This window comes from Bidens hawaiensis, unplaced genomic scaffold (genome assembly GCF_021521415.1).
Source record: "Bidens hawaiensis isolate Kalapana, Puna unplaced genomic scaffold, B.hawaiensis_p1.1 tig00017289_1, whole genome shotgun sequence".
NCBI classification, from domain to species: Eukaryota; Viridiplantae; Streptophyta; class Magnoliopsida; order Asterales; family Asteraceae; genus Bidens; species Bidens hawaiensis.
In genome coordinates, this window is record NW_027492620.1 from 159,895 (window position 1) to 174,018 (window position 14,124).

The 14,124-nt window shown below is 33.6% G+C and overlaps 1 protein-coding gene across 1 annotated transcript; it reads right to left on the minus strand.

Moving 5' to 3' along the window:
- Positions 1 to 2,488: 2,488 nt before the first annotated feature.
- Positions 2,489 to 7,514, minus strand: LOC143553550 (mannan endo-1,4-beta-mannosidase 7-like). Its single transcript, XM_077043530.1, has 5 exons — positions 7,054 to 7,514; positions 4,067 to 4,261; positions 3,852 to 3,974; positions 2,992 to 3,188; positions 2,489 to 2,912 (listed from the first exon to the last, which is right to left on the minus strand). Exons 1-5 carry the CDS (start codon positions 7,387 to 7,389, stop codon positions 2,489 to 2,491), a joined length of 1,275 nt encoding a protein of 424 aa, XP_076899645.1. The 5' UTR covers positions 7,390 to 7,514.
- Positions 7,515 to 14,124: the final 6,610 nt, after the last annotated feature.

Here is a 14,124-nt window from a genome sequence, read left to right on the forward strand (position 1 = left end):
GCGAGTCGAGGTGTAACATGGCCTCACGGTCTATACTATTTTTTGTGTATTTCTAACAAAATTAATTGTGATTATTGAGGGATTTCTTACTCATATATAATGATTAATCTGGATAACTGGACAGTGTTCTATTATCACATAATAATTTCCTTTTAGCTTTTTTGCAAATCCCCTTTTATTATTCTTTATAACCACTTAACTGTTTTAGGCTATAGCTCTAAGTTGCTTGACAGATGCTTTATCTTCGTCTCCCAAAGTGGATGATATATTTGTGACAGAAATATCTAAAGGTCCAATTCAGTACAAACATGTCATTCCAGCTTTGTGAATTTATTTGGTATTGCATGTTTTTAAAGGATAGTTGATGTAAGCAGTTGAAGATAGTTGAAAGTTATTACATTTTTTTTATTGAATTAGATATATCTCTGCAGGAATCAGGTGATTAAAACTGGAACAAGGAAAGAAGTATACTATAAAGATTGAGTATTACGATAGCAGGACGGATTGTTGAGATGTTTTCAAGGGTAAAAGTACGGTCAAAATAAAATGTACAGTCAAAGCTGATCTTTTAGTCAAGTTTGACTTTTTAGTCAAAATTAGTAAAACAATAATATGTATCAAACTTTCAAGCTTCAGGTCATATTCAATAAACTTTTAGAAATGAGACGTTTAACGATTCACACATTTGTTACTTTTGCAACATTATAACCTTAAATTATAAATCTTCCTGCAGATTACTCGAGGGTTGACTCTGGGTTTTAATATTTGTGGATGCACTTTAGTATGTATGTTAAAAAGTAGTTCTGTAGTTGAAAACAAATTACAAATCCATAATATATTCACAGTTTATTACAATATGCAATTCTTGCAAAGTTGAAACCACCAGTCTATAGTAATTTAGGAGGTATGACTTTAGTATAAGCCACCAATTATCATATTCACCAAATGCACCCAAGACTTGTGACTCTGTGTGCAGTTGCCAGTGGTTTAGGTTCAAGACGATTTTTGTGCATGATGAAACGGGTTAGATATTTAGTGTCAAAAATTTTGAAATTGTTGAATACATGTCAAAGAAAAGTTAGCTCGAGCTATTTCGGGCCGGTTACAAACAAGTCAAACCTAATATGTGTCTGATTCTCATACATTATAATTGCTATTGTATGATCTGTTTTCCTAAAATCATGTAATCCCAATTGTCAAATATTAATGTAACCATCAGATTGTATGGTTATTTTATATAGGTTTTGGACTTTTGATTGGTTAAATTAATTTGTATTATTATTATTTGGACAGCGTATTACACGGGTTCTAAACTAGTAACTTAATAACTAATTATTCTTTGAATTCAATGTATAGTCTACATATTAAATTCAGAAACTTTCTTATAATTATTTTATTTGAAACTCACTCCATATCATAACCAACAAAATCTAACATGTAAATTAAGCCATGTATAGATCACGGGTCAAATACGAGTAAATAAAATAATTATCGACCAGCAGTACTTATTGAGTTGATCTATTAGTTTTAGCTCGTTATCTCTTGAGGCTATTAAACATTAATTATGAAATAGGAACGAGCATCATTTAATTAATACAAATAACCACAAAGCAACTTAAAAGTGAAGGGAATATTTATATGAAAAATATCTACAATTTAAGCAATATCAAATATCTTCAAAATTAGGTTTTAAATGAACCAAATACCATAACAGACAAAGTAGATACAAAAGAATAATTAACATAAAGAAACCGTATGCACCAAAACATTTAGAGAAACAAACGACAAGACAGAAATAACAAAATAACAAAAGTGTGTGCGATAAAGAAGTAAAAAAAAAATTGAAGAGCAAAAAGGGGTTATAACATGTATCTCAAAAAAAAATGTGTAAACCAAATATAAAGAGGACAATAAGCAAGAACACACAAGAATAGAAGTACGCTTGGAAATAAACTCAGTACTATATACAATATAAAAGCTACACACAACAACATAGGCATATCATCATCATCGTACTCAGTATATCCCACCAATAGCAAAGCTATGGTAGGGTCTGAGGAGGGTAAGATGTAGACAGCCTTACCTCTACCCCGTAGGAATAGAGAGATTGCTTCCGGTGAGACCCCCAGCTCGATGGTAGTTTTGCATCAAGCCTTGGACATGAGGCACATAACACTCAACCATTGGGACACCGGCCGATTGGTGCATGTACCCTTGTCTTTCGGCTATCAACGCTACCACATGATGCCTGATTAACCTTCCGCCACTTTTAACGTTATTTTCACGAGATTAGTAAAATAACGTCAAAATTAGTGCAATTTCACTTTAGCCCACCTGAGGGTTCACACATATACACATTATATGCGCGCACCCAAGCAGGGCATAACAACATAGGCATATCTAGAAAGTAAAACGATAACAAGTGAGATCCAACGAGCTATAAAGATTACGAAACATACGATTGGATATTTATGGTTTCCAATCACTTCTAATATGTTTTATACGCATCGATCTCTTTGTTTAGGTGGGCATTGTGTTTTATCTTAGTTAGAAACCTTTTGCGAATGTTGCTTAGTGTTATCGCGTGTTGGGTGATTAAACGAACCGTTGAGGAGGGTTCGGTTAAAATTACTTCGTACCCATCTTTGTAAGAGTCCATTCCTTCTACTAGTTGTTGCCAAAATAACCCTCCAGCAGCTACACCACCTTTGCTTGCTGATCTATAAATCCATGAATAAACCACATTGTATAGTTGATCTCTTTGCCTGATACTGTAACCGATATGCTTCCGCGACTCACCAAATTCTGCGAATATAATTGGCTTTTGAAGAACTTCTTGTGCATCCACAATATGATCATACATCCATTGTTGCAAGAAATCAAGTTGGACAGCATTGCCTTTATTGGATAACCTTTAAATCAAATGGTGTGATAAGTACAATGTCTATCAAAATTTTGAGAATATAACTATGAGGTTTTATAATTTTGTACCAATTATCAGGATAAGAATGTACTGTCCCAAAATCAACTTCCGGGATGTTATTATTAGCAATGAAATCAGTTCCATAAAGTGCATTATTAGGGTTCTTTTGAGATGAAGATGATCCATAAAACCCTTCTAAGCCAACTTCTAGCAAGTGATTTCCATCAATCGATTTTAAGTAACAAGCCATTTCCGATATCCAATTCTATAAACAAAAAACCGTCACACAGAGTTTGTTAGTGTTTCATCCATAAAGTTTATAGATCACTTAAGTGTGTTTATATACATGAACATTGGCACATTCATGTAGGCAACACTGGTATCCCATGGAACTATTAATTATTTTTTTTCATGTATTAAACATTCCTATTACTCGAAAGTCAGTTTTAGATATGTGTTGGACACCCAAGCAACAAAATTCAATTCATCGAGCGTATGTTAGTTAAGACAAAAAATTCATATATTTGTAGTAACATAAAAATTAGTTTCGTAGCACCTTCTTATCACAAACTATTATACTATATATAAAGAGAAACCTAATGCTACAGTATTTTAGTGGAGGTTCAATCCATGGTTGCAATGTGGTAGCCACTAAGCTTTTTTTTTTTTTTTTTTAAATCTGTTTTAGTATATATTGATTTCATAGTGGCAAAAGTAACAAAAATGGAAGTTGGTGTGGTGTTACTATGTAGCTCCAACTTGATGGTCTTGAGATCGAGTCTCTTTTAGCTGGTTTCTTTGTTTCTTTTGTTTTTAGTGCTTTTTTTTGTATTTTTTTTTCGTTTTTTTTTTTGTATTTTGTTTTCTTTTAAGAAATAGATTTTTTTATTTATAGATTTCATACCAAATCAAAAGGAGAGTGTCTTACCTGAATGATGGTACCAGACACGTCAGAAGGACAACGAGGTTCGTTCATAAGCTCCCAAGCCATTATTGTTGGGTCATCTTTATACATAATCCCGGTAATAGTGTTTCTTCTTGTAAGAATAGTCTATCAAGTATGGACTCACATAAATGATTAATATCACAATTAAAAAAATGTTGCTTGAAATCAACCTATGTCATTAGTTAAAAAAAACATACCTTAATGTGATTTCTGTAAAAACTTTTAACCATTGAATTGGTAAAAAAGCCGTCTTCATTTTGTATTTGTTGTCCTCTTTCATTTGCCCATTGCACGTATTGGACCTTCCCACCATAGTCGTTGAAGTTGTTCACTAGGCTCAATATCAGCTTGACTCCAAATTTCCCACCCTCGGATACAACAAAATCCAAAGCCTATTAAAACATATACATATAAGTTTAGAAATTTTGGCTATGTTTTCGGAGTCTGTTAAGATGTATCATTTGCATGCACTAAAAATTTAAAAGGGGTTTGCATGCGTTGTTTCCTTTTCTCTTTCAATACTTTAAAATATCCACTTTCACGGTCCTTTTATCATTTAGAAGGTTCATGATTTGGATTTTTTATTGGGAGTATTTATATAAAGGTAACAAAAAATATGAACTCTGTTTTTAACGACTAAATTTTGCACCACACCGAGCCTTCTCCCACCACCAAAGACAAACCTCTCTCCGCCGACGTTTCTAAATCACCGGCCGACGAGTATTAAATCACAGGAGAAACATCGATAAATCAATAGGCGATGAAGATAGTATATGGAATCTAAAGAATCAAACACTAATCGATGAATACAAGCAATTGCCTTAACATACTCAAGCCACCAGGGAGACCAAGATGTTGATTCGTAGTTCCGCCGGAAAGTTTCGCGTCAAATACGCCGGCACCGGCGTTATCCAGACCCTTGTCCATATGCTCCGTTCACGCTTGTGAAGAGATCAATTGAGAGGAAAGCTACAAGGAGATGGTTTCTTGCAGTTCTGGGTTGAGGAGACAGGTCCGATTTGGTGTTATAATTCGATTCTTGGTGGTGGCCGGCCAGTGAATTGGTGGTCTATGGCGATGGTCGCTGGTGGGTGAGACAACAGAGACGAAGAAACGAGAGGGGTTATTAATAAAATACAATTATGTTTATTTTATTTTTTTAAATAAAGGGTAGTTAGGTAATTTCACACTAATTCAACAAAAATAGCTAACGGGGTTAATGATTTGTTATGCTGGGATTGTTATTGGTAATAAAATTGAAAGTTGGGTGTGTTATTAGTCACATTATTAGTTAAGATTATCAGTGGCCAATGTTTAATAATTTGGATTATTAAAATCCAATTTTTCTTAAAACTAATAAATAGGGTAAATTCTGCATATTAGAGCATTCCCAACAGCTCTTCTAAATTTTTGTGAGTGAGTTTTGTAAATTATGTGATAGGGTTAAGAGTGGTTGCGAGTAAAATATAGAGAAAATAAAGTGTTTTTTTGTAATTTATTTTTTAATATTTGTTAAATTGATTATAAGTAAAAGTGAGAGAAAACTGTAATGATAAAAGTATAAAAAATATTATTTATATGAACATGAGAGATAAATATAGTGATTTTTAGTGTAATTATAGAGATAGCGATGTGGGACCATTCGGGAATGCTCTTACTATCTACATGACGATCTAGATGTGTATCATGTCATCGTTTATGTTAATGGTTGCACGTGAACGTCAACTTTATTTTTATACTTGATTTTATCCCCCGTATTATGGGGTTGTTTTACAATATTCGTTACTAATATTTATATATTTTTTTGGATTTAAATTTTAGTTATTATAAGGTGGTTAATAATATACTTATGGTTTGATAATGAAAGGTTTCACAAATAAATGAGATATTATAACCCGATTTAAAAGTTATCAGGGTTTGGTGATACCTATGATCCGCTTATTTTATTTCACTTTAAAATTGTTTCTTAATTATGAATAATATCCTTTTATAAAAAAAAACGGATATTATCTTTTAGTATATCCCTATTTTACAGGATTTTTATATCAAATATTTGTTGAAATTAATTTTTTATTTAAAGAGATGTTATAACCCGTTTAAGGGTATCTGGGTTTGGTGAGACACATACCCGTGAATTCGGGTCAAATGCATGAGAAACATCCATTTACAAATAAAGCAATCTGATGGCTTGAATGAATGTAAGGAACAACCAAAAAACTTTTAAAGGTTTCGTTTATATATATATATATATATATATATATATATATATATATATATATATATATATATATATATATTATAAGATTAAGATGCATTTGTCAAGAGAGAGGCCGTCGAATCTAGTATTTCTATTTCTATTTCTATTTCTATTTAAATAGACATTTTTAGGAAATAAGGAATTTTCAATTAACATTCAATTTTTATTTTCTATTTCATATTTTTATGTTATTATATAACTTTATTATATGTAATCCATTGTTGTTTTTATAACTTTTTAAAAAAGTTATATAATAAAGTTATATTGACTTTAATATGTTATATAACTTTATTTAAATTTATATAACATATTAAATAGAAATATGTATTATTATATAACTTTATTATATGTATTATTTTAATATGTATTATTTAAATAGAAATACTTATTATTATATAACTTTATTTTAATATGCATTTGTCACAAATTTTTTTTGAATTATTTTAATATGTGTTATATGTATGCTAAATTTACGAAAACATATTTTAAATTTTACACCAATCGACTTTGAAAACTGGTGTCAAAAAACATTTACAATACGCAAACGTTTACTATTCACATTGTAATGTAAGCGTTTGTTGCACTTATTTTAAAAGTCAATTGAAATAAAAAAAATTATAGATGTAACTTACTTATAATATGTATGAAAAATAAATTAAAAATATTGTTAAGTGGAGTTTTTTCATGTTCTCACAATTAAAAGTAGTTCTCAAATGATCTCGTGTGTGTATCTCTCTCTCTCTCTATATATATATAATTGAATGATGTTCAACCAATGGATAGAAAGCCAAAAAAAAAACATCAACACGTTTGCGAATTAAGAATATGTGGATCTGTCGGGCGAACAAGAAGCCATACTTTCTGTCACGAACACAAACTAAACATGTTACTTGTTAGTATATGTTATGAGTAAGAGAAACAAATAACCTGAAACATATTTTCATTGTAAACACCAGGTGAAGATTGCAACGGTTTAGAGCCACCATCACTAAAGGCCCAAGTTCTCGCAACCATAAGTGAACTGCTAACAGCCTCTTGAAAAGCTGTGGTAACTTTGGATCTTTGGGACGGGTTCGAGGCCACATCCATTAGCCAGTAAGAATTGAACCCATTTGTGTAGAATGGTGCGCCGTTCAACGTGAACTGAACTCCATTTACGCGAACGAACCCGTCACCTGTAGCAGCTAATAGTTGTAGACACCGGTATTGTGGGATCAAAAGAAAGAATGGAAAGAGAAATAAGATTGGATATAGGTTGGTCATTTTTTCTAGGTTTTTGTATGTGGATTTACGTAAAGATGTGTGTTGGTACTAGGTATTGATCAATACGTATATATAGAAGGAATGTTGGGCATGACTATGGGACCCGGTGATAGGGAATATATATATATTTTAGTTTATATGTAGAAACATTCCTTCGTTACCATTACCCCCAAAAGAGTTTTTTAAAAAAAAATATTTGGGTTTATATGTAAAACTATTCCTTGGTTAATTTACTAATTTCAAAACCAATGGAAGATGTAAGGAATAATAGGCTTTAGGCTATGTAGTATAGGAACGGGTATGGGACCGGGGTATAGGGACGATCACAGAAACGGAGAACGGCAAAACTCAAAAATCCAAGATACGGATACGGTAAGATAAAAATAAAAATATAGTAAATAAATTCCAAAATAGATATATATTGTTTAAGAATTAAATACGTTACTTTAAAACCTAGGATTACAAATGAAATATATAAACCTAGAGAGATTAGATTGAAGAAAAACAAACATGTAATAAAACTTCTTAAAATTTAGTGTTAAAAATGTAATAATAAAAGAAATTAGAGGGCATAAAGTGACAAAAAGACAAAAGTTGATTAAAAGCTCTAAAAACTAGATAAAAACGCCGCTTCTATCTCATCTTCCAATTATCAATTTCTTTTTCATCATCCTTTCTTACTCAACTTTAGTTGCTCTTGCAAAGTGTTCCGGCAGCAAAGTAAGTGGTTCATGGCTGAATCTCAATAGTAAAGACGACATAACCCTAAAATTTAGTGGAAACGTCCCCACAACGTTTTGTATTCGTCTCCATTAACCCGAAAACGTTTAGTATCCGTCCCCATTAACTAGTACTACTAAAAAATTGGCCTATGACAACCTTTATCTTACAAAAAAAATGCTCCATTAACAGGGGCGGACCTACATAGTAGCCGTCGGGGTCCCGGGACACCAATGTTTTTTAAAATTTATTTAGAAGCGATATAGAAAATTTTTGAAGGACCCCATATAAATTATCACTTGGACCCCATAACAATGTTACAGATCTGTTTTGCTGGGAAAGATCCTTGTTTTGGGTGTGGAATGTCCCAGGTTCGAGTCTCATCCACAATCCGTTTTTTCTATGTTTTTGCTATTTTCTTTTTTAGTCAAATAGTCAATATAATAATTAGGGTTTTTTAAGTTTATAACATCAACCAGAACCAGAACCAGAACATATCTGAACGTTGTTGCTCAACCTCAACTCCTCAACACTGCTCAAGCCTCCGCAAGACCGCCACCAACCCACCACCTGCCGCCGCGACCCTTCTCAGCCACCATCCATCCCTTTGGCGCTCCTCTGTCTTCATTGCTTTCTGATTTTGCCACAACTTTCAGGTAATTTTAAACACTTACTCCATAAAATAAAGATATCCAATTGATTGATTTTATGCAATTATTTACTTAGATTAGTAACTGTATGTTGTATATTATTGTTAGATTACGACTTTGTTATGTCAAAAACTTAATTTTAAGGTTAGTTATTCAAGAATCATTGAAAAGAATGGGGAAAGGGTTTGAAGATGGGGTATTGTTATATATATATATATTATAGATTTAGAGAAGAGCCATGCTATGTAGTTAGGGTTTGAGGAGAGTAGCACGGTTTAGATCGTGCAAAAATGGTTCATTTAAGAGTGTTTCAATTTGGCTAGGGTCAAAACGATTCTTTTTTCAAAATTTTAATTTTGTTCAGGTCGAAACTGGCTTTGACCACTAGACTCTTGTTGAATAGAGTTGTAACATAATAAGTTAATTAAGCATAACTTAGATGGTCTAGCTATTTACGAGTATGAGGAATTTTGTGAGAAACGCGGTAAATATCTAAAATGGGTTTAGTCATGTTAAATTAGTAGCAAAAGGAATATTTGGAGCCTGTATTTATTTACTTTCTATTTCGTAATGGCAAAGCTTTGATTTTGCAGATGGAAGCGTGTAACTTGTTCATATCATGATTGTAATGTTTTCTCTTATCGTTTTGAATGACATCCTATTGTGTGGGTTTTATTATAATGATATTGTTTTCTATTATGTTTCTCCACTCGACCCGACCTGACCTGACCCGACCCAAACAACGACCGACCCAAAAATTTGAACGCCGAAAATAACGGGACCCCGTTGTCAAAAAAATCCTGGGTCCGCCACTGTCCATTAAGTGAAGTTGCATCAGACTTGATGCAACCATTTTTTAGATAACGCAACTGTTTCTTTCAAATGCAACGCTTTAAAAAGGTTACATTTGAAAGAAACAGTTGCGTTATCTGACAAAAAGTTTGTATTAGGTCTAATGCAACTTCACCTAATGTAATTTTTTTTGTAAAATAGAGGTTGCCTTAGACCAATTTTTCTGTAGTACAGAAATGTCCCCACGACATCCCCATGGCGTTTACGTCCCCCAAAACGTCCCCAGGAGGGGTACTAGCTCTATATCGCTATCCCCGTGCTACATAGCAATTAGGTCCTATTTTGTTTATAAAATTTGAAGGAAATTGAAATAGATTTGGAAAACATTCTATCGGATATTGTGTTTGGTTGGTTTGAGATGAAATCAGAAGTGAAAAAAGTTTTCATCAAATTCCCTTAAACAAAAGAATTTCACTGTTCATCACACTAGCCAAGGAATTATATACATTATATTGGAATGCTTAAAAAAGGAAAAGAAAAAACACTCACAACCCAAAGGATATACAGTTGTTATAACAAATAATAAATCAAAGAACAAAAGATTATCAGAGTTGATTACATTGGTGAGGCTAATTTTTTAAATTTAATTTTTACATTGCAATTTCATCTCCAACTTTACAAACAAAACACGGTACAAATTTTTATTGGTGCTAATTCCAATTCCATCCAATTCAAATTCCTCTCAAGTCTCAAGTATTTCAATTCCTTTGAAAACATTATACGAACCAAACAGACCCTAAAGGGTGTTAAGTTGCCTTACGGGTTACGAGTCGGTTAGAAATTTTTTGTTAGTTCAGTTAGAAATTTCCACTTATTTAATTCCAGTTAAAGGATGTTTTTGTTTCTACTTCAACGGTTTTGTTTTAAGGGTTGACGGCTCAACCATTTCGAAGGTTCAAATTAATGAAGTATAGAGTTTTGTACTTTTTGACAAATAAGAGACACTTCATCTTAGTTGATAAAAAAGAATATGTTATCGTACTAGCGGAATTAAAGGAAGAACACATAAAGAATAAAACGAAACCTTAACAGTTAGATCTTATTGAATATAAATCAAATATGTACAGTTGACTTAGGGTTCACAGTCATGAACAAGAAAGAAAACTAATTACATAAGAAATTGAATGGAAACATAAAAATGAATTAAGAAAACTGGAAGCTGGCAGTTGCCTTCAAACACTTATAACGAACTCCACTGTAGCTAACGATCATCTTCAGAGTTGTCACAATGCCCCCTTGCAGTTTTCTAAGTTGTCGGTAAACAACTAAGTTTCCATTTACTAGTTTAAATAAGTTTCAAACAATTACATATTTAGTCTCTCAACTTGTTAACACTTGATTAACTGACCTAACTGTAATAACCATAACTCCAATATGTTGAATCATGATCACACATAACAATCTAGACCTTGATCTTGTATCAACCAATATTAAGAATTTCTAAACATGAGTCAAACTTTAACCCTATAACCAGTTTTGTTAACATATCAACTGCATTATTTTCCGTCTCAATGTTGTAACGCCCGTTAATTCCGGTTTCAAGAACTAAAGCTTGTAGAGTATGTATAACTCTCGGGACTTAATCGACGTTTCTCGGGAGCCTTTACGTCATCCACGCTACGTTAAAAACACTTAAACTTCCTTACAAGTCGCCAAATCTTGCAAATTCGAGGGACTTGGATTAAAAACATATTTGTAATATATCATAAACAAAAAAAAAGAGAAACCCTAGCTGCTGCTATTGCGATCGGCTGGGTGCAGCCCCCCTCCCTTCTTTGCTTCGACTTTTGGATCGATTCCAAGCTCCTAGAAGTAGTTCAAGGTATGTACTACAATCCCCAACACTCTTTTTGTTCACCCCTAATTGTTTTGATGCTCAATTTTGCCAAAACTTTTCGTTGGACAGATTTTCGGCCAAGGTGTAATTGACCCACTTCCCGTGGATAAAAATTAGAGTTTCCGGTGTAGAAAGATCCCCAGGTATGGCATTTACATCATATTAAAATTTCGTGGTCATTGGAGGTGTTTAGGTCGGTCAATCGATTTTAGTTCGAAAACTAGGGTTTATCAGGTGTAGATTTGCAAATTGTTGATTTTGATGCGTTAATTGATCGGGTGACCGACCGAATCAGTTTGTACAGCCCTAGGGGGGTTTAAGGGCTGTGGAAAAATTATTTTTTTTTATGCTCGGGGCTGTTGTGGTTAGTGATTCGTCAATCGAGTCGGCGGTGCGCGAATTTTCGTTTAAATGTTAAAGTAAGAGTTGTAAAAAGGAACCGTCAACCCTATCAACTCGGGCGACATAATCTTGATGAATGAAAAGATTTAAAATGGAATTTGGTCCATTTTGGGCTGATTCGTTTAATAAATGGTTTTAAGGTTTATTACACGCGCATTTGACCCGATTTGATTACCCTTGGGCCAAGTGTTGGGCCTTGGGCCAAGTTGTTGGGCCTTGGGCCAAGTGTTGGGCCTTGGGCCAAGATGTTGGGCTTGAACAGCCCGTTAGGCAAGAGTGTTCTTATGGTCTAGTTTAGTAACGTGTTGTGTATAATTTACAGGCCCTTGCTTGTGATTGTGTACTTAGGGATTTCCTAGCTCGTTGCAGGTGTTCGATTGATTTCAGGTGAGTTCATGATGCCCTTTTTACTCTTTTTACTTTTGGGCTAGCATGCACACCTAAGTTTTTTCTTACATGATGAAATGTTTTTAAACGAATTTATATAGGCTTGCTAGCATATGGTAGACATTGGGATGTTATATATATATATATACACACACACACACACATACATGTATATACATTATTGCTTGTCCTATATTTGGCGATGTTGTAGTCGTTTCGACTACTGATGTTGTGTATGCCTACTTTGTGTTGCATGCACTGATGTTACGTGTTTGGGTTGTACGTTTGCTCGACCCTGTTGCTATACGTGGATGTTATATATATATACTGTTATATATATAGAGATGTAATTGAAAGGATGTTTACATATACATTTTGTATATGTATGTATGAGGATGCTTAGTTTTCGGTAATGATGATTTGATGGATGCACCATTTTACTTTTTAAAACTTTTGGTATGACTATCATAACTATTACTACTGATATTATTTACTTAAAACTTGAACTCACTCAGCTCAAGCTGACTTTGTGTGCATGTTAGTGTGAGTTTCAGGTTAGGAAGAGGATGCCTTATCGCTTGGACGTGCATGAAGCTACTTGGACGGTGAAGGGCATACGGGAATTGAAGTTTTACTATTAAACATTTATTTTTAAAGGTTTTTATTTAAAGACAACTATGTTGATTTTGGGCAAAATTCCCGGGTTTTGGAAACTTATTTTATGATTTATGTTTTCCGCTGAATTATACTCTGAATTGCTTATTTTAATGAAATGAATCATTTTTAAGTTTAAATATTTTTACAAGTGTTTTCTATGATTACCAACTGTGGGGTTCCCGGGGTTTGGGGCCTTACAAGTTGGTATCAGAGCCTTAGTTCGAGGGATCCGAGCATCCCCGAATGCTTGGACTCGAACTGTAAGAAAAGAGACCAGTATGCCCACCGCGAGTAGCTGCACGCCAAGAGGTAACTTTTAATTAATTAGTCATTCCTTTAAATTTAAAAGTTCCCGGTATGTGATTAACTGTTTAAGTGTTAGATGGAAGGCTAACGAGGTTAGGGGCAGGGGGTGGTTGACGTGAGGTCGAAGGCTCACGCAAACTTAAACCAAATACTACTAAATAGATAGTGGTAAGTGGGTATCGAACACGAGGAGTTTGTGGAAAATGTGTTAACAAGTAGCTTAACGATTAATCTAATATAAATGTAAATGACGAAAAAGTAATTTCCAAGTTGGTTTTGATTTGATTTTATAACTAAAATAAACTAACACGAAAGTTGTAAACGATAAATTAAACAAGCATTCCTCTCGGGGTTCGGGTTATTATTCAACACTTCTGTTAACGCTCAATGGATAAACCGTAATATCTCGGTTTTGTGTGTATGCAATTGTTGTGATTAATCAAGCACTAAGTACTCAGATTTCTAGAATGCGAGGTTGCTACTTAATCAATCAATCAATACTATTCTCCCTAGTTCTTTCCACTCAATCTCGATTGCCAACGACACCAAGAACATATGGCTAAAAGCTAGATGGAAACAATATGGACAAGCTACAAACAATCACACAAGTACAAGATTATACTAACATAGCATTTAGATAATCAATCCAAGTTTAAGAACAAGAAACAAAGTGTTTAACAAATAACCTTACATCCCGAGAGGAATACCGAAGTAACTAGCCACTCATGGCTCGGGAGGTCATCCTTGCATCAAGAAATTTGTTTACCACCATCCAAGACATAAAACCAAACAATACAAGACCCAAAATGATGTTTTTCTTCTCCAAAATCGCCTCTAGGCCGGCCAAGGTAAAAAAGTAGTCGAAAAGACACTCCCAAATGGCCTATTAAAGGACATGTAACTTTGTATCCGCCCAGGACCGTA

Bases quoted from the DNA above. Each gene is read 5' to 3' on its own strand.
- LOC143553550 (XM_077043530.1), bottom strand. From the start codon at position 7,389: ATGACCAACCTATATCCAATCTTATTTCTCTTTCCATTCTTTCTTTTG. The intron at 3,975-4,066 runs GTATGTTTTTTT...CATACTTGATAG, and splicing joins TTTACAGAAATCACATTAAG to ACTATTCTTACAAGAAGAAA. The intron at 2,913-2,991 runs GTACAAAATTAT...TTTGATTTAAAG, and splicing joins CATTCTTATCCTGATAATTG to GTTATCCAATAAAGGCAATG.